The 21,215-nt window shown below is 41.7% G+C and overlaps 2 protein-coding genes across 2 annotated transcripts in view; one reads left to right on the plus strand and one right to left on the minus strand.

Annotated features, from left to right (window-relative positions):
- Window positions 1-9,503, minus strand: part of MALT1 (MALT1 paracaspase) — a 120,768-nt gene extending 111,265 nt beyond the window's left edge. Inside the window, exon 1 of the mRNA XM_006116548.4 lies at window positions 9,427-9,503. Coding sequence (XP_006116610.3) covers window positions 9,427-9,461 — 35 coding nt within the window. The 5' untranslated portion in view covers window positions 9,462-9,503. The remainder of the gene's footprint in view (window positions 1-9,426) is intronic.
- The window catches only part of ALPK2 (alpha kinase 2), an 82,945-nt gene that overhangs the window by 6,593 nt on the left and 55,137 nt on the right, over window positions 1-21,215 (plus strand). Inside the window, exon 2 of the mRNA XM_006116549.5 lies at window positions 10,378-12,078. Coding sequence (XP_006116611.2) covers window positions 10,738-12,078 — 1,341 coding nt within the window. The 5' untranslated portion in view covers window positions 10,378-10,737. The remainder of the gene's footprint in view (window positions 1-10,377; window positions 12,079-21,215) is intronic.

Raw genomic sequence — 21,215 nt, forward strand, 5'->3', positions numbered from 1 at the left:
GTGAGATTGGGGGCAGGGGGAGAACCAGCTGGCGGAAAGCTGGGCTGGCCAGGAGGAGGTCGGGGGGAGCGGAGCTGGCTGGGGGAAATAGGGGGGGAACCAGACGACAGGAAGCAGGGCTGGCCGCGGGGTTGAGCGAGGGGAAAGAATCAAGCACAGATCCCAGGGTGCTGCCCGTCCTGCGCACAGTCCTGGCGGGGTGCACTGGCGAGTCCAGCCCCAGAGATTCCATCTTGCCCCGGCCTCAGCCCCGGCCCCGGCCCCTCCTTTCTACTGAGTAGTTCACACTAGAAAAGTGTGAGCGTGTCTACCAGCTGGGCAGTGCGTAACTACGTACTGATGCTCATAATAATAAAACTAACTTAATTAGAAAATACCAGACATTTATATGTTTGTTTGCCAGACAGAAAGCTATTTCTCTATTTGTTTCCCGGACAGAAAGCTCAAATACCAGACTGTCTGGTTCAAAACTGGACATCTGGCAACCCTAGTTATGCCCTTCCAGCATGACTGCGAACCATTTATAACTACTTTCTGGAAATGATTAACAAACCACTTATGTACCCACTTAATAGTAATCCATCTAGGTGGCATTGCCCTGATTTTTAATGAGATGGTCATGCAGGACTGTATCAAAAGCTTTATTAAAATCTAGATATACCACATTGTGAGGGGGGTCACTCACCACCGTAGCGGGGGTCCATCGTCTGTCCCCGGAATCAGTCCATTCCGCCCGCACAGGCCTCCGCTTACGTGGCGTTTCCCCTCTGGAATCTTCTAGTCGCGTTGCTCTCTTCGCCACACTGCCCTCCGGCAGTGCCCAAGTCACTCGCTCTGAGCCCCCCCTTCCGGGGGTTTGGTGTCTGTCCAGCAGGCCTGTCCGCAGGCCTAGCAGGCTGGCCGGTTGGCTGTCCAAGCGTCCTGGCCCAGCCTGACTCTCTAGCCCTGCCCTAGCTCCAGAGAGCGTCCTGCTCCCTCGGCAGCCAGGCCCACACTCTTGCCGCAGGCCTAGCAGGCTGGCCGATTGGCTGTCCAAGCGTCCTGGCCCAGCCTGTCTCTCTAGCCCTGCCCTAGCTCCAGAGAGCGTCTTGCTCCCTCAGCAGCCAGGCTCACACTGCCTGGGCTGAAGCAGCCCCGCCCTTTTATAGCCCCAGCTGGGCCTTAATTGGCCAATGCCGCCCAGCTGGGCTGAACTCCCCGGGCCTGCTCCGGGCTGGGGTTTGGCTCTTAAGGGGCCAGTACAGGGCAGCTGCCCTGTTACACACATCTACTGCTTCTCCGCTAACCACAAGATCTGTTACTCTGTCAAAAAACCCCTACAGGGTTGGTTTAATATGATTTGTTCTTGACACATCCATGCTGTTATATATCACCTTATTATCATCCTGATGTTTGCAAACTGATTCCTTATTTGCTCCATTGTATTTCCTGACACCGAAGTTAACCTGATTGGTCTGTAATTACCTGAGTTGTCCTTATTCTCCTTTTTCACAGATTGGCACTATTTTTCCCTTTTCCAGTCTTCTAGAATCTCTCCCTTTTTCCATTACCTTTCAAAGATAACAGCTAATGGCTCAGATATCTCCTCTATCAGCTCTTGGAATATTCAAGGTCAGTGTTTCTGAAAGTGCTCCATGAAACCACTTTGAGAAACACATTAACTGGCCTCCCTGGTTTGTTTATTTATTGGTGTCACGGCCACCGAGCCTCTTGGCTCCCATTGACTCTGTTTCATCCTTTGCAGCAAAGAGGGCCAAGCCACTGCTTCCCGCTGCTCCAATTGGCTGCAAAGGGCGAAATGGAGTCAATGGGAGCTGCGAGGCTCCTTGGCCATGGGATCTTACCTATAAACTCTGAAATAAAGCTTGCCTTCTTGAAATCCATTATCTTTACTTTGCTAATTTCCCTCCTATCATTTCTTAAAATCATGATAATTTCATGATCACTTTTATGCAAGGTGCCTTCCATTTTCAAATTCTCAACCAGTTCCTCCATATTTGTCAAATTTAGAAGAGCCTTTCCCTTCCTTTGTAGCATTCTCCACCTTCTGTAATAAAAAATAGTTTCCAATATACATTTTCTAGCTTTCACCACAGTTCTGAAATGTGTGTGGCGTTGTTTTTAATCCAACCTGATATTTCAGATAAGAACATGAGTCTAGGAATTTAAACCCTATCCAAAAACAAATATCACGAGACTTGCAATAAAATCACAAGAGTTATGGAACCAACTACTGTTCATAAATTCCGTGATAGAAAAATCCATATGGAACACAAAGATCTAATCACCAGTTTTGTGCTGTTGATGAGAAAATCATCAATAAAAAATGTTCCTATATTGCACATGTGGCTATTTGAGTCTTTTATGCATTTTCATGTTTAGTGTAGATAATTCATTACCAAGGGATCCAAGGCCCATTTGACACACTTTGTATATACTCATACATGTAGATAGCAGCAGGCAGGTTTACTTATAATAAAGTCTGCATTGTCCATCTTCTGCCATGATTACAAACCATTCTACTATTATCCACATTTTCATTCACTTCTTTAATCCACACTTCCAGGTAATCCCAAATCAGAGGTAACTTGTTATAAGAATGGCCAAGATATTAGAAGGCTGACATTTCTAAATATGAACTACTGGAGGAAAACCTGGTTCACACCTTATATTTGTTTAGGTAAGATAACTCACTGTGTAGTATAGTGCAGCTTCTTCTTTTTTAGAACTTAATTTCTTGAATTTCTTTGGACATGTGTGGTTATAGGTCAACCAAAAGAAGTTATTTGTGTTGCTATACGGAAGTTCATGATATAGTGTGTCAATCCTTTGGCTATCAACATTTTTTTAAAAAAAATTATTATCCTTCCCTTTTACATCAAATCCAGAACAATTTTCTGCTTGGGTAAATCAGTGAGCTTTGAAAACATTTTGTTTCCATTGTAACCTTTTAAAAAAAACCTACAATTTTTAAACAAAAAGTCATTTTGAACCTGAAAACTAAATTTTTATTTTGAATATGGTCAAGCTGGGACACTTACAAAATTTCTAAACGTTTTTCAAAGGATTTTTGAATTGAGAAATTTGTTGAAATCAACCTTTTCTATGAACAGTTTCAGTTTTGACAAATCAACATTTTCCAACAAAAAATGTAAACATTAACAGAGTTTAATGAGAAGCTAGATAAATTCATGGAGGTTAGGTCCATAAAAGGCTATTAGCCAGGGGGGTAGGAATGGTGTCCCTGGCCTCTGTTTGTCAGAGGCTGGAGATGGATGGCATAAGACAAATCGCTTGATCACTGTCTTCGGTCCACCCCCTCCGGGGCACCTGGTGCTGGCCACCATCAGCAGACAGGCTACTGGGCTAGATGGACCTTTGGTCTGACTCAGTATGGCCATTCTTATGTTCTAACATTCCCAATCAGTTCATTGTCTGAATCACCAAATGAGTCAGTCTCTTGCCATTCACTGCAGTGCTACACATCCATCCCAAATAATTTCTAATAATTGTTCTCATCATGGCTTTTTCATATTCATATCCCCAGTTCCATGGAATTAAGCTTTAGCTCCCAATGCCAACAGTATGATAACTGACAGAGAAACACTGCAGTAATATATAGCACAAAGTAGGCAGTGAGCAGTGGTGCTGGAACGATGGGTACTGCTGCACCAGCTGGCATGAAGTAGTAATAACAAAACACCAAATACTTCAGCAGCATCCCCACTATAAATGTTGTTCCAATTCTCCTGGCAGGGAAGGTAAAGCGTTAGAGCTATGTAAACAAAGCAATTGACAGTCACAAGCCTTCTTTCTTGACCCTTTATTATACATTTTGTTTCTGAAGATTGTTTCTGATTATTTTTTCTTGTTTAATCTTTTGTGCTTTATAATAAAAAATCAAATCTGTTTGTAGGCAAGAGACAAAATCAGTTATTAGTCATGGGGTCTGCTTAGATTAAGCAGCACACCAGGGGAGAGTCATTATTTTAAAAAGGAGCTTGATGAGAAAATACAGTTTAGCTAGCAGAATTTTTATGCATCAAAGGAACAAAAACAGGACGCATATTATTTTTCCTTAGCAGATTAAGAGTGTTGTTTATTCCTACTGGTCAGGGCCACTGGAAACATAGGGTCAGAAATAGCACAATGACAGTGGGTAGTATTTTACTCACAAGTAGCCACATTAATTTCCAAACCAGAATTTAAGACAAGCCAAATTCTTCAAATGACAAAACCCTGTATACATTTTAATCAAGTTAGTATTACCACTGCTGAAAGCATTTTTCAGCACAAAATATACTAAGCTTATTAGGAGGATAGGGTTGGATGTGAGGTTAGAGGTGGATAGTTAGTTTCTTTATTGGTCAGTAACTTGTAAATGACCACAATTTATCTTTCTTCTGCAGCTCAAATTCTTGTACTGTTACCTAGCTTATTACACATATACTCTCCTTTTCTTTAGAAGCTAAGAATGCAGATATTTTTGCTTAAAAGCTTTTTTCCAATATAGCTGGAAATTTAGTACCATTGAAATTTTGAGACTGTCTAATATATTCCATTTTACTCCACAAATGGAGGGAAAAAATGCCGTGTCTTGATGTCTGAAATTATATGCCGTTTTCTGAGTGGCACATAAGTATTTTTCTTGTAATAAAAAATTCCATTGTTGAATCTGACAAAATGTGCAGCAGTCCAATTTATATGTATATCATAACTCTGACAGCTTTCCCCATACATGGTGAGATGAAGCTGCAATGCAGTATTATGAACTAAGATTATGATAACTGTATAATAAACCTGCTTTTGGTTAAAAAAAATCATGAGTTTATTCTGCATCAAAAGTAGTTTCTGGAGCTCTGTTCAGCTGGGAAAATTACTAGGTATTTAAAAACTTAAATCCTCCTAAGGAAATTCAATGCAGCTGATCTTTTGTACAGCAAAAAAAAGACAGATTCAAGAGAATTTTGCAGGGAGTTTGAGATGAATCAGTTCAGCATAGGGGTGGGTGAGTATATGTATGTGGTGTGCATGTTTACATTTCCAGAATACTGTTACAAATTTATCAAGAAGGTATTCAACTTTCCATTAATATATTAACTTGCTAGGGTTTAGTCTTTCCAAAGATGAAACTGAAAGGAAAATGCATTCCTAGACCTATATGTCTCAGGATAAGGTTATAAATGCTTTCCTCTAGGTTATTGGTTCAGGTTGCCAAGGCCAAAAAATTCATTATTGTGCAATGGTCTATGTGACAAGAGTGTTAAGTCTTGACTGGTTTACTAGTGAGCAGGTCATCACTTCATTAAACCCCACACCATCCACAATAATCATCAGTCAGCACCTTGCTATCATACTCAGGAGAGATCCCAAGAACTCAAGGGGTTTTGAACTCAACTCCCTTCTTAGAATTAGATGAAGGCACTCCAGAACAAAGGAGAAGCAGCTGACAGAGGCAGTGTGTGGAATCTTTCATTCAAACTGCCTGGACTGTATCTATTGTATTATCAAGTTGAAAATGCAACATGACCTTCCCCCTCCCCCTTACAATTCTCCCCTCCAATCTCTTGTCACAGATGAAGACAGTTCTCTGACAGTTGGGACCTCCCTGAAGACGGTGGCGGCTGCTGGAGGAGCCCCTGTTCATGGCCAGCCCCAGCCACTGCAGACAGGGGCTGCATCACAGGATGCAGAGCAGCCGCTGCTCACAAAGAGCCTGGGTGTGCTATGGGCAGAGGCTGCTTTGCAGCAGCCTGTCCTACCCCTCCCCCCCCCCAACTACAATGCTGCCTGGGGGAACAGGCTGTACTGCAGAGATGGAGCTGGGGGGAATTTAGCAAGAGAAGGAATGCAAGTAATCAACTAGTCCTACATTTCTATGATTCTCACTAACTTTGTCAAATGCAAGCTTACTGTGCTCAGATTCATTCATAATGCTGCTGCACAGTTCATTGTCGTAGCCCATTGCTTTTACCATGGCATCCCTTACTCAGTATCTGTTCAACTGGCTTTTCCTTCTCTTTTGCATGAGACATAAGCTGCTTATCTTCATTTTCATGGTCCTTCATAATCTTCCCTCATCTTTCTTATCTCGTTTACTTTCAAGATCATAGATTCATGGAAAACTAGAACTGGAAGAGACCTTGAGAGGTCATCGAGTTCAGTCCCCTGGCCTCATGGCAGGACCAAGCATCTAGACCAGTGTTTCTTAAACTTTTTGATACCACAGAACACCAAACAATAATATTTATTTATGTGGAACACCTATGAAAATTTTCTTCAAAAACAATTGTTGTCAAACCAAAAAAGACAAAAACAAAGAAGTAACAAAAACAAAGAAGAGGTCACGGCACACCTGCGAGTTGTTCACGGAACACCAGTGTTCTGCAGAACATAGTTTAAGAAACACTGGTCTAAACCATCCCTGATAGATGTCTCTCTAACCTGTTCTTAAATATCGCCAGAGATGGAGATTCCACAACCTCCATAGGGAATTTATTCCAGTGTTTAACCATCCTGACATTTAGGAAGTTTTTTTCTAATGTCCTATCTAAACCTCCCTTGCTGCAGTTTAAGCCCATTGCTCCTTGTCCTATCCTCAGATGCCAAGGGGAACAATTTTTCTCCCTCCCGCTTGTAATACTCCTTTAGGTACTTGAAAACCACTATCATGTATCCCCTGTGTCTTCTCTTTCCTAAACGAAACAAGCCCAATTCTTTCAGTCTTTCCTCATAGCTTATGTTCTCTAGACCTTTAATCATTCTTGTTGCACTTCTCTGGACCTTCTCCAGTTTCTCCATATCTTTCTCGAAATGTGATGATCAGAACTGGACAGAATACTCCAATTGAGGCCTAATCAGCGCAGCACAGAGCAGAAGAATGACTTCTCATGTCTTCATAGAATCATAGAATCATAGAATAATAGGACTGGAAGGGACCTCAAGAGGTCATCGAGTCCAGCCCCCCGCCCTCAAGGCAGGACCAAGCTCTGTCTACACCATCCCTGACAGATGTCTATCTAACCTGGTCTTAAATATCTCCAGAGAGGGAGATTCCACCACCTCCCTTGGCAACTTATTCCAATATTTGACCACCCTGACAGTTAGGAATTTTTTCCTAATGTCCAATCTAAACCTCCCCTGCTGCACTTTAAGCCCATTACTCCTTGTCCTGTCCTCAGAAACCAAGAGGAACAAATTTTCGCCTTCCTCCTTGTGACACCCTTTTAGATATTTGAAAACCGCTATCATGTCCCCCCTTAATCTTCTTTTTTCCAAACTAAACAAGTCCAGTTCATGAAGCCTGGCTTCATAGGTCATGTTCTCTAGACCTTTAATCATTCTTGTCGCTCTTCTCTGTACCCTTTCCAATTTCTCCACATCTTTCTTGAAATGTGGCGCCCAGAACTGGACACAGTACTCCAGCTGAGGCCTAACTAGTGCAGAGTAGAGCGGCAGAATGACTTCACGAGTTTTGCTTACAACACACCTGTTGATACAACCTAGAATCATATTTGCTTTTTTTGCAACAGCATCACACTGTTGACTCATATTCAACTTGTGGTCCACTATGACCCCTAGATCCCTTTCCGCCATGCTCCTTCCTAGACAGTTGCTTCCCATCTTGTATGTATGGAACTGATTGTTCCTTCCTAAGTGGAGCACTTTGCATTTCTCTTTATTAAATCTTATCCTGTTTACCTCTGACCATTTCTCTAACTTGCTACGGTCATTTTGAATTATGTCCCTATCCTCCAAAGAAGTCGCAACCCCACCCAGTTTGGTATCATCTGCAAACTTAATAAGCGTACTCTCTATCCCAATATCTACATCATTGATGAAGATATTGAACAGTACGGGTCCCAAAACAGACCCTTGAGGAACTCCACTTGTTATCCCTTTCCAGCAGGATTTAGAACCTTACTTACAACAGCAGGATTTAGAATCTTGCTTACAACATTCCTGTTAATGCATCCCAGAATCACATTTTCTTTTTTTTTTTTCAAATGTCACACTGTTGACTCATATTTAGCTTGTGGTCCACTATGACCCCTAGATTCCTTTCTGAAGTACTACCTCCTAGACAGTCGCTTCCCATTCTGTATGTATGAAACTGATTGTTCTTTCCTAAGTGCAGTACTTTGCATTTGTCCCTATTAAACTTCATCCTATTTACTTCAGACCATTTCTCCAGTTTGTCCAGATCATTTTGAATTATGACCCTATCCTCCAAAGCAGTTGCAACCCCTCCCAGTTTGGTATCATCTGTAAACTTAATAAGCATACTCTCTTTGCCAATATCTAAATCGTTGATGAAGCTATTGAACAGAACCAGTTTGAAAACAGACCCTGAAGAGGAACTTCACTTGTTATGCCTTTCCATCAGGACTGTGAACCGTTAATAACTGCTCTCTGATGTAGTGATGTTGACTTCCACCTCTAATCAGCCCATTAGGCCAGCCTCCAGTGCCCACTTGTTAATTTTTTAAATAAGCACCTTTATGCTTTCTTCAGTGACATCCCTCATATTTGGGAGGCGCTACCTTTTAACATCTTCACAGCTCTTTATCTTCCTTGAAATCCTTCCCTCAAAATTCTTCATTATGATGCCTAAAAACATGGCCAGCAGAAGGCAGCTGATACCCTGAGACCACTGCCTATCAGTCTAACCAGTACTCCCCCATTTTTAATTTGCACTCCCCCATTTGTCTATCTATCTGTTGTCACCTAATCTCATTGTGAGTTCTTTGGGGCAGAGACTGTCTTTTTTATACTGCACCTAGCACAATGGAGTCCTGGTGCATGAGGGGGCTCTTAGGCACTATGATATTAATAAAATAAAATAAAATAAAATAAAATAAAGCAGGAGAAAGAGCATGTGGCAATGTTATAAGGACATGTGAAGTTTTCTGTGACTATGCTATGAATGAGGGTGTGTCTAGACTACATCCCTCTGTCAGCAGAGGGATGTAAAATGAAGCACTTCGAAAGTGCAAATGAAGCAGGGATTTAACTATACCAAGCTTCATTTGCATAATCACGTAATGGTGCTCTTTTGAAAAATGAGGTTTACAGGATCTTTCAAAAAACCACCCCATTTTCAAAAGAACAGCGTATAAACTGCGGTTTCAATTTCAAAACAGCCCATACACATCTCTTGCTACAGACCCACTAGACATTAATCTAGCTCATCCTGTGTCTTCATGCTGACTGACTTTGATCAGTTCCTACAATGGGACATGGCACAGATGGCAGCTGACAGTACTACTGACTGCTCTGCTTAAGTCCCCATTACAGCAACTGAAAGAGCTTGTAGGGACAGCAGGGAAGTTTGCATGCAAAGAACATAAGAGATTAGAGGGTTTGGGAATCTACAGCACGTAGTTCAGAGAATGAAGGAAGATATTTTAACTGAAAAGGACTCACCGGTTGGGGAGCTGTGCATCCTCAGAGTCATTCATCAGATCATACAGTAATCATACAGACAGGGCTCAGACACATTAGGAAAATAGTGTGAGTAAGATTTCATTTCAGCTCTGCATGCCACACCTGTTCTGAGAATAAATATAGTACTTTATTTTTCAGGGCTATTAATCTTGTTCCTTTCTTGAGCCCTACATTCAATGAGCTCAAATCTGCCACCATTTTTTATTCTGGTTAGTAAGTACCTTACTCTCACAGTAGTGCCACTGAAAACAGAGGGGGGCTGCTCAGGCATATAATAGCACTGCTCTGAGTGCCTGTTTTTTAACAGAATGATACAACCCAAAGATTGGGGTTGAGCTTGGTTTATTTGTTTTGTATTTTTCACATGCCCACGAGGATGTATTTTTGCTGCTGGAAACGACTAACGCAAAGCAAACAGTATTGTTTTAGACACTGTCCAGCAACTAAATGTAAAATTTAGAAGTGTTTTCTAAAAGCCCAAAAGGAATAAATGTTTCATATTTTTTTTCAATTTTAAATTATAAGAAACTTTTGAGTATTTTGTTTTTCTTTTAGCTATTTTTAAAAACTTTGTCTATGAAGCTACACACTGTTGTACTGTTTGTGCATGACAGTAAAAAAGTAAAATGTAATATAAACAGGAAATTGAAACTAAGTGTCATTTCAGTGTTTCAGCTGCATCAAGCAAACAAGAAATAAAAACATAAAACATTAAAAAAATCATTTAAAATCCCTTCAGACTGATCATTTCAAAGTGCTACTAGTAATGGGTTTATGGAAATTTCACTCAGACATTGCAATTTCAAAGAATAATGATTATTGCCTCTGAATAATTGACAAAATAGCAAAAATGTGTACACATGCAAAAACTCACATGTATATCCTATTTACACATGGATATTATAAATTACAGATTTATTTTATTTACAGATTAACAAAGCAAGATGATGCATTTTGTCCAATCGTGGCTAGAAATTACTTCCAAATGATTCACCGTTAAGATTTTGTTGCAGCGAAATCAGACACAAAATTCACCAAAAATTATTCTTATACCAAAATGATGATGTAGGAGAAAGAAGAAAGAAATAAGCCAATGCATTCAGTGTGAAGGTTCAGATCAAGCCAGGCAAACTGAGAAAACTTTACCTGGGAAAAGGAATTGCTCCAGTTGAATTTCACCTGGGTCAGCCTCTACAAAAATCAATAGTTTGTCACTAGAGCAACCTATAGAAATAGATGTCATCCTCATAGGAGAATCAGTACAGAATCATACATATCTTGGAAGACAATATGAATGATAAAAAAGTATTTAAACCCCCAAAAAATGATGGTTGCACAATGTGTGTCTCAAAAAATGCAAATGAGTTTGTTTACTTGAACACTGTAGCTAGTGAAATAGCTGGAAAAGCAGCCAAATACTGCAGCAAACAAGTGTATTCCAAACCAACAAGTCTAGTCAGTAATCATACAGACAACTGTTGCCTTAATGCTGAAGTTTCTAGTCACACCGCTGAAGATGCCAAGGCGTATGAACAGAGTAGCCTCAATAAACTTCTGACTGAGAATACCCAGTCCAGTTATCAGGCCAACATTCCCACAGAAAATCAGCATAATGTTGTAGCAGATACCTCTCAGATCTGTGACACTAACTTTGAGCTTTATCCAGGTAAAACTCTAATCACAGCTGATGAGTTTTCTAATGACCTTGAGTTCCTGGAATGTTCTGATGTGAAGACAGACCTTGTAAATGAAATTTGGGGAAAGAAATTACAATTTTTATTAGAAAGTGATGATGAAGATGATATGAAGTTGGGCAAAGATTGTGATGGGTGTGATTATTTCCTCAGAGGAATGCCTTGCCTGTTTCAAGTGTCAGATAACACTGTGCCTATGGATACCACCATTGGCTTCTGTGGTCATCACTCAAAATCCAAAGAAGAAGCTGTAAGAAGAGATCTCTCCACAAACAGTCAGTCAACCTTGCAAACAGGAATGACTCTTACTGTTGGGCACCATCAAGATAAAACCACTACAATGAAAAACAAGGAAAAGTATAAATTGCCCATCGCTTCTACAGTGATTGAAAACGATTATCCTAGACTTGAAGAAAACAGCGCAAGTAACCACTCGGTGGCAGATTTCCCTCTTGACAAATCATCACAGAACATGGATGGCGTACTTGCAGAAGTCGATTGTGGCTTAGATAGTTTTCTAACAAATCAAGCCTCGGAGACAATGATAGTAAATAGTATGTCAAATCAGAGTTCACAGCAGTTTAATGGGATAAGGAGAAAACTGGCAGAAGAAAAATCTAAAGATGCTGTTGTCAATTTGATAGAGAGGCTTAGAAGAGACCTTTTAAATCTATTAGACCCCAAAGAACTTTGGAAACCTTTAAGAAACACAAGAGACTCTGTTCAAACGGGAACAAATGTAATGGATACCAGTGCACTGTTTCATGGTCCAGGAGGTGCCATTTCAACACAAATGCACCAGGTGACAGAAAGCTTTCTAATCCAAGCTGGTTTATGTCATAGACAAGAGACGGATAAAACCTGTCATTGGGAAAGGAAATGGACTAGTGGCCTGTCTGAGAAAAATCAGCTGCCAAATGAAAGTGTGTCACCCAGGGTAAGTAAAGCATTTTACAATTTAACATAAAGAGCTTGTCTAACACCTTAAATGTACTTTATTCCTCTTTGTTGCATAATAATGCAAAATGTTAATTCCTTTAAAAGATATCGTTCAAACCCTTGTGAATGACAGCTACTGCTGTGAAGGAAATCTGGTTTTGAAAAAAGTCCAGATAAACCAGAAGCTGTCCTAATTATAGAGAGAGACAGATAATAGTAAAAGGCATTAATGGACAGCTGGATAGGGAAATCTGATATTTAATCTATTGCATGTGTCTTATCCAAGAAATGTCTCTCTTTGCTTAGAAAGTTTCTCAGTTGATGAATGTTGCAAGTGGAGAATACCATCAGTTACTTTGAGCATAATTTGAAAAGTTCCACAGAAGGCATTTAAGAGTTATTCTGTATTTACCCTAGTGTAACTGAGATGGGAATTTGATCCAAAGGGTTTATGTTAGAAAGAGAGACAGATTTTTTTTCTTAATAAAAAAGTGAAAGATTTAAATGTTCTAGGGTAAAGAGGCTTATTTCCCTTTCGCGAAGAGAGTATAACACCAAGACTTCTCCTCATGCTGCTGTATTAATTGGGTAAGATATTCAACATAGATCCCTTGATTTACAAGGAGGTACACCAATTTTTCCAGTAGAGAGTTTGGCACATTCTTTTTATTTCATGTAGTTAATACTGAAGGAAAACATTAACACAACCGATTGGGCAGTTTGTGTTCCTTTATCAATCGCTTAGGGAAATGATTTTAAAATGGGTGGCAAAATGCACAGGAAATCTTACTTATGAGAAATGCATATTTTAATTCACAAAAACATACCCTACTCGTGTATACATGATTGTGCATCCTACTGGGTTCAATGAGAGCTGCATGAGTTTACCTCAAAACCTACTTTGCTAATCTTAGACTTTTGAAAATGAAACCATGAATAAAGCAAGAAGTGATGCAACATTCTGCATCTCAAAGGTAGGAAATGGAAAACACTCTTTAGGTGGATTATTCTTTTCACCCTTTTGAGTGAAATTGATTATGAGGGGTAAGCAGCACTACGCCTCGGTGTTAGCCAAACATTTTTAAAATGTGGGTGTCCTTCAAGCGTCCCATTATTCATATATTTGGACCTCAGAATACAACTCCTGACTACCTAAATATCCACATTCTTCTTCTCCTTCTCTCTCTCCTCCTTCCCTATAACTATCTGCTATCACAGCTGTGAGACTTCTTTCCTTGCTTTCACAAGGTATCCTCTGGCATGTCATTCAGACACCCCCATGACATTTGATTTAAATTTACTCATTTCCCAGTACATTTTGGCATGCATGCATTCTCTCTCTCTCTCTCTCTCAGACACACACGCACACACACATTTACACAGGAGGGAGTATTTTTAACTGAACATACTTTTCTTCTCATATTTCTTTCTAACGAAAAAGAAAACTGCCATTTCAAAGCAATAGCTTAATTTTGAGTTCAGTCATTGGTATTTCTCAAACAATCAAAAATAGTCAAATTATTTCACTTGGAAAAGCAGCTATAGTGCCTACCCTACAATCTGTATTCCTGGTGTTCCTTCATTACACTTTGTGTATAAAAGGTTCAGTAACATTTTAAAAGTGAATCATACTCCTATGATGTAAAACACCCCATTAAGAATATCTACAAACAATGTAATGGCATTATGCATAGTCATTATTTGGCGGAGACATTAAATCTAAGCCCTGATGATCTGCAGTCACTAAGATCCCATGACACTTTTCTCAAAAGCAGATTGTTAAGTTGAATGTCAGGGCCAGATTCTAAATTAGCTAGTTATATTTTCAATACGTGCACTTCTATGGTGTACGGGTGTGTGTTTTTCAAGGCTTTATTACATTTCACACAACATAAATAAGTAAAAATAAATAAAACAAAAACATACAGACAGACATCATAAATGAAGATAACCCAAAGCCCTAGACTCAAACTCCCTCCAACAGGAGTAAAGTTTGGGTCCACATTACTAATGGGCCAAATTAAAGCCTCAGATCTGAAGGCTATCAACTGTGGCTTTGGGGAAGTGTAGATTGGAGCTTTGTCCTAGAATTAATGAGCCATAGTCTCTCAAAGTAATGTAAAAAAGGAGAGTAAGAATCAGCAAGGGTTGGATTTAAGGAAAATAGAACCCTGGGTGAACTGTCTTTGGTGCCCTTTTAGTACTGGTCCCTAAGCATGGGGTTGCAGCTCGGAGGGCAGAGCAGCAGTAGCACTGCAGGTGTCATGCAGCCAGGAAGATAGAGAAAGGATACTTATGAGCTCCTGGCTGCTACCTGTAACCCCCTTTATCTCCTCTCTCTGTCTCCTGGGTGGGCACAGCCCTTCTGCAGCCCCTTGACCATGGCAACCCTGACCACAGTGCCCTTGATGGTCGTCCATATTGCCACCTGTGGCTACATTGTAGCATTAGTTTCAGTCCTGCATTTAGGGTAGAAAAAAAATGATTGGGCACAGAAAAAAACATCATTGGGGAAGTCCCCAGTTGAGCTGGTGGGAAAGAAATTTGCCATTTCAAAGGATTCGGATGGCAGGATCATAGTGGCATAACAACTGTGGCTCCACCTATCCTTTGTCTCTGGTATTGCCATTGTTATACTGCATGGACCTCACTTTCAGGAGCCATGCCAGGTGAAAGGCTCCTTATTCTCTCCCACATTGCCTCAGGAAACGTATTTATTTAATTCATATTGATTAACAACACATAATGAAAGCCAGTGGCAGAACATTGCAGACAGCACTGAAAACTAGGGCACTTCAACTACACAATGTACTTACCTTCAAGAGGAAGCAGCGGGTTGTGTTGTGTGCTCCACCTGCTCTAAATTCTGCACCAGGTTTTTAGAGTGTTAGTGAAGTGCTTTTGCAACTGGTGAATGCACAGGGTTTGGGGGACATGAGCACTACACAACACTTGCCTTTTCATATTTTTTTAATTGTATCCTTTGGTATATATGGTTGTGACTATTTTCTTCCACTATTTGATCTGAGGAAGTGGGTCTGGCCCACGAAAGCTCATCATCTAATAAACCATCTTGTTAGTCTTTAAAGTGCTACATTGTCCTGCATTTTGCTTCAACTACCCCAGACTAACACGGCTACATTTCTATCACTTGCCTTTTCATAGTTCTGTAAAGGTTAAGGACAGAAGGGACCGTTACATCGTCTAGTCTGACCTCTTGTATATCGGAGGCCATGAATTTTCACCCAAACACCCTTATGTCAAGCCCAGCAACACTCTCTAGACTAAAGCATTTTAGTCCATGGGAAATTAAGTTGTTTGCCACAGGAAAAGAACAGGAGAGACCAAAGTGTAGAAGCAACATATAGAGGGAACATAGGGTCATTTCTGCCAGACTTCAAACCAGAACCTTTACATTGTGCATGCACCCACCCCGAAGCTATGTGTCACCTCTGCCTAGCAGAAATCAGTGAGGTCTGAGGCATGGGTGGTTTCCAAGGCTGGTTCACAAGGCTTATCTCCCCAGTGCCGCAATCAGCTTGCTCTGCTCCAGCAGCATCTCTCCCCAAGAGTCACAAAGCACTTTAACATGGAGCCAGAAATAGAGCCTTTGGGGGCTGGGATCCTGCATCCAATGATCAGAAAGGACCAGGAGCCTGTGGATAAAGGTGGGGCTGGCCAGGAGCTAGCTCTAAGCTGGGAGGTGCAGGGAAGTTGCTCGGCTTTGCATTGAAGGCGGCACAGCGAGAGACTGTGAGCCTATGCTGCAGCTCACAAGGTCATATTACATGCTGTCCCACATTCTGCTGCCAGAGTTCACACCAGAACCTTTAAACTGTGCCCCTCCATACACACACTATCAACAGTTATGCATCACCTCTGCCAACGTGCCACCAACGCACACATGGAAACTAGATCAAATTGCAATGGATGAATATAAACAAACAGAAGCATGTAGCAAACAATTAGGAAGGCCAAGTCACAACAGGAGATTAAACTAACTAAAGACTTAAAGAGTAACAAGAAAAATTCCAGAAATATATTAGAAGCAAGGGGAAGACCAGGGAAAGGATAGGCCTCTTATTCAAGGGAGGGAGGGATGAACAATAGCAGAAAATGTGGAAATGTCAGAACTGCTAAATAATATTTTTGTTTCAGTTTTCACCAAAACTGGATATCTAACTTAGTGAACACCAATCAATTGAAGTAGGGTCAGAGGCTAAAATGGGGAAAGAACAAATTAAAAGTTACTTAGACAAGTTAGATGTCATCAAGTCACCAGGGCCTGATGAAATGCATCCTAGAATATTCAGGGAACAGACTGAGGAGATATCTGAGCCATTAGTGATTAGCTCTGAAAAGTCATGGGAGACAGGAGAGATGCCAAAAGACTAGAAAAGGGCAAAGTTAGTGCCAATCTATAAAACGGAGAATAAGGACAACTCAGGGAATTTACAGATGAGTCAGGTTAACTTCTGTACTTAGAAAAATACTGGAGCAAATATTCAAGCAACCAATTTGCAAATATCTAGAAGAAAATAAGGTTATAAGTCACAGTCAGCATGGATTTGTCAAAGTCTGTCAAACTAACCTAATAGCTTTCTTTGACAGGGTAACATTAACAAGCCTTGTAGAGAGGGGGTGAAATGGTAGAAGTAGTATACATAGACTTTAGTAAGGCCTTTGATACTGTTTCTCATAAACAAATTAGGGAAATACAACCTAAACAGAGCTGCTGTAAGGTGACTGGTTGGATAACCGTCACCCATCAAGATGGAAGGGTATATCAAGCAATGTTCGGTCCTGAGTCCAGTTCTATTCAATATCTTTATAAATGATTTAATTAAGGCATAGAGAATGCATTTACAAGGTTTGCAGCTGACACTTCGCTGGGAGAAGAGGTTTCAAGTGCTTTGGAGGATGGATTAAAATGCAAAATGATCTGGGCAAACTGGAGAAATAATTTGAAGTAAATAGGATGAAATTCATTAGGACGAATGCAAAGTACTCCACTTAGGAAGGAAATATCAGTTGCACACACATAAAATATGAAATGACTGTCTAGGAAGGAGTATTATGGAAAGGGATCTGGGGGACATAATAAATGCAAGCTATCAACAGTGTAACATGACTGCAAAAAAAATAACAAAAAAGCAAACATAATTCTGGTATATATTAGCAAGAGTGTTGTAAGCAAGACACAAGGGCTGTGTCTAGATTGCATCCCTTTTCCGTAAAAGGGATGCAAATTAGACACATCACAATTGCAAATGAAGCGGGGATTTAAATCCCCCCCCCCCCGCTTCATTTGCATAAACATGGCTGCCACTTTTTTCTGGCTCGGAGCTTTGCCGGAAAAAAGCACCAGTCTAGACGCGGATCTTTCGGAAAATAAAGCCTTTTCCAAAAGATCCCTTATTCCTCTTAAAATAAGGAATAAGGGATCTTTCGGAAAAGGCTTTATTTTCTGAAAGATCCGCATCTAGACTGGCGCTTTTTTCCGGCAAAGCTCCGAGCCGGAAAAAAATGGCAGCCATGTTTATGCAAATTAAGCGGGGTGGATTTAAATGCCCGCTTCATTTGCAATTGCGATGTGTCTACTTTGCATCTGTTTTACGGAAAAAGAATGCAGTCTAGACACAGCCTATAAGTAATTCTTCCACTGTGCTCCACGATGATATAATCTGAAGTATGTGTGTCCTGTTCTCTCGCCCCAGCCCCTCCCCCCATCTGTGGACAAACTGGAGAATGTCCAGAGGAGAGCAACAAAAATAATTAGTGGTCTAGATCGGGGTGGGCAAAATATGGCCCAGGGGCTGGACCTGGCACATGACCTACTGGGTCCGTGCCTGCCACAGCCCCATACTGGTCAAAGCCCCAGCAGCCAGCCATTATGTGTCTCCATGCACTGGGCCCCTTTGCTGGGGATGGGAGCAGCATGCAAACTCTTCTTCCCACCCCAGCAGAGTGAGACACATAGCTCCAGCAGCCAGCTGCTTTGAGCAGCCTCGGGCTGTGGCAGGCAAGGAACCTTCCTGAGGATCCCACTGGGCTGCTGGCTGGGTGCTGCTGAGGTAAGCACTTCCTGGCTGGAGCCTGCATCTGGCACTGCACCCCCTCCCACATCCTAACTCCCTGCTCTAGGTCACAACCAAAACCTTCTGCACCCATCTTCCCACTCTGCACCAGATCACAACTTCCTCCCAGGCCCTCTACCCACTTCTTCATCCCTCCCACAGATCCTCTTCTGTATCTATACTCCCTCCCGGACCCTGCACTCCCTGCTGTACCCCAATCCCCTGCTGCAAGTCTGTACCTCCTCCTTCACCCCTCCACCAGGCCAGAATCCTCTCCTGCAGCCAGACTCCCTCCTGGATCCTCCACCCAATCCCCTGCCCCAGGTCACAACCCCCTCCTTCACCCAAACTCCCTCCTAGACCCCACACCATCTCCTATGCCCCAGTCCTCTACCCTGAGTTCCCTTCTGCACCCAACCTCCATCCCAGACCCCAATCCTCTCCATAGAAAAGTGCGGCCCTTTGCCACTGACAAAAATCTTAAAGTGACCTCCCCCTGTCAAAAATTATTGCCCGCCCCAGTCTAGATAATGTGACCCATGAGGAAAGATGGAAAAAATTCAGTTTGCTTAGTCTACAGAAGAGAAAACCAAGGGGGTACATAACAGTTTTAAGTACATAAAAGGTTGCTACAAGAAGGAGGGAGAAAAATTGGTCTCTTTAACCTCTGAAGGTAGGGGAAAAAACAATGGGCATACACTGTAGCAAGGAAGACTGAGGTTGGACATTAGGAAAACATTCCTAATTGTCAGGAGGGTTAAACATTGCAATAAATTGCCTGGCATGACTATGGGATCTCTATCACTGGAGGCTTTTAAGGGCTGATTAGACAATCACCTGCCAAGGATGATCTGGATAATACTTAATTCTTCCATGAGTACAGGGAACTCTCCAGTCCCTTCCTGTCCTATGTTTCTATTCCAGTGCAATGGCCAGGAATTAAGTGTGATATGCCCAGATGATTGCAAGAAAGGTGAAAAATTCCCAACATCTCAGACAATCTGATGTAGGGGAAGGTTCATTCCCAACCCCAAATCTGGCAATCATTATAACCATGTGAACAAGACTCACTATTCAGATATCTAGAAAGAGGATTCTGTGCATCCCATCTCCTACTGTGGTCAATCTCTGACACTTCAGAGTAAGGTGGGGGGAAGAAAACATACATATCTGGCCAATTTGTGCACTGGGGAGAAAAGTTCCTTGCGGATCTGGACAGGCAACTGGCTGAATTTCTGAAGCACTCGAATTGATTATAATCATTATCTTCATGCAATGCTGCAGGTGTTGATGAGTATGCTGAAGGCAATGCATTAGAGGCTGTTTTCCCCAGGCCTAGGAAAGGAGGGAATGAACAAGGAGATTCACATATATTCAGAGTCCAAGGTCAGAACAGACTGTCACTATCATTCAAACCAAACCAATTTCAACTCCCCTCACCCCAAACATACAGACCATAAAATTCCTCCCAGAAGCTGTATATAAGCATCTCTCTTAAGAAGAGACCTATTCTCATTTTACAGACTCCAGGCAATGATGAGTCCATCTCCCCCCTGGCAAGCTATTCCAATGTTTAATTACCTCCACAGCTTGCTGACAAAACTATGTCTTATTTCAAGGTTGAATTTTTCAAACGTCACGTTCCAGCCATGATTTTGTCAGCAAGGTTGAATCCGTGCCACACTATCAGATATCTTTTCCACATATGATCAAATCACTTCTCAACCTTCTTTCCAATAAGCTGAATAAACTGACCTCTGTAAGCCTCACATTACAAGGATTGAGGCAGGGGCAGAAAAACATTTTTATGGGCTCCTCTTTGAACTCTCTCCAATATTTTTACATGCTTCTTGAAATGCGGGCATGAGAACTGGACACAGTATTGCATTAGTGGTCTTACCAAGGTTTTGTATGGAGGCAAGATCACTTCTCTGCTTCTACTGAAAATTCTCCTTTTGCGTTAAATATTCCCTAAAAAATGCAATGTGTAACTATGAAACATTTTCCTTATGGGTAGGATCCACAGCTTATGCCATCTGAGGGGCATGCATTTCAGAAGGACTATTAATTACTAGGAAAAGTCAGAGATTTTCTAACAAAATGAAATTTTGTCAGAAAATGCCACATTGGCTGGTCCCAAATGTTTCACCATATGTATTGCAGATTCAACAAAACTTGTTTCAAACACAGTTAGATTTCCTTTGAAAACCCACAAGTGGTTCCTTCCCTAGAAGGAAGCCTGACGGCCCCCAGACCATAGCTGGATCTCTCTGGGCTGCTAGACTCACAGGGCACGTCTAGACTACGTTTTACTTTCTAAAGAAGATACGCAAATTCGGTGGGAATTTGCATATCTTCTTCTCATCGCTTTTTCAAAAGAGGTTTGTTTTTTGTTTTTGTTCTTTTTAAAAAGCAAGCAATCTAGAGGCAGAAAGAACCTTCTTTCTCAAAAATTGAGCCAGGTTTCTCAGGAATGGTAGGCTCCTTGCTGCAAGGCAGAACCACCATATGGACAGCCCCAGGGACAAGGACCCCAGTGCTTCCCAGGTCTGCAGCTCTTGGGCAGACTGCCCAACTGGACTGCCCCAGGGCTGGGAACCCTGCTCCCCCACATCCCCCCAAAAAAGTATTTGCTGAGCTCTGTTTCTTCCTCCATTGTGACTAGGACCTTGTTTATCCTGTTCTTGAACACTTTCACTGACACTTGCATTGACTTTCTTCACTTGTATTCACACCATTTCTCTTTGTCACAACAAAAGGGGCATGTCGCACTCTGGGCGGTATGGAGGGCTGGCTGCCCTGGCCCTGTTCCTTCTGCTTGAGGCCCCACCCCTTCTAGGAGCACAGAACTGCCCTCCCACCATGCCTGGGGGCCCTTTGAGGCTGTCGGCTCCCCTGGTCATGAGCAAAATTGATGGGCAGTGTAGAGTAGTGGGCTGCATTGCTCCTGCTAAGCTGCTGGTATGGGATCAGTTCTCACCTGGAGACCAGCTGGACCTAGTCCTATTTCCAACAATCCATGTCCTTTCTTAGGGATGGGGATTGGTTCTGTATCTGG

The sequence above is a fragment of the Pelodiscus sinensis genome, chromosome 6 (assembly GCF_052426305.1).
Source record: "Pelodiscus sinensis isolate ZL-2025 chromosome 6, ASM5242630v1, whole genome shotgun sequence".
NCBI lineage: Eukaryota > Metazoa > Chordata > Testudines > Trionychidae > Pelodiscus > Pelodiscus sinensis.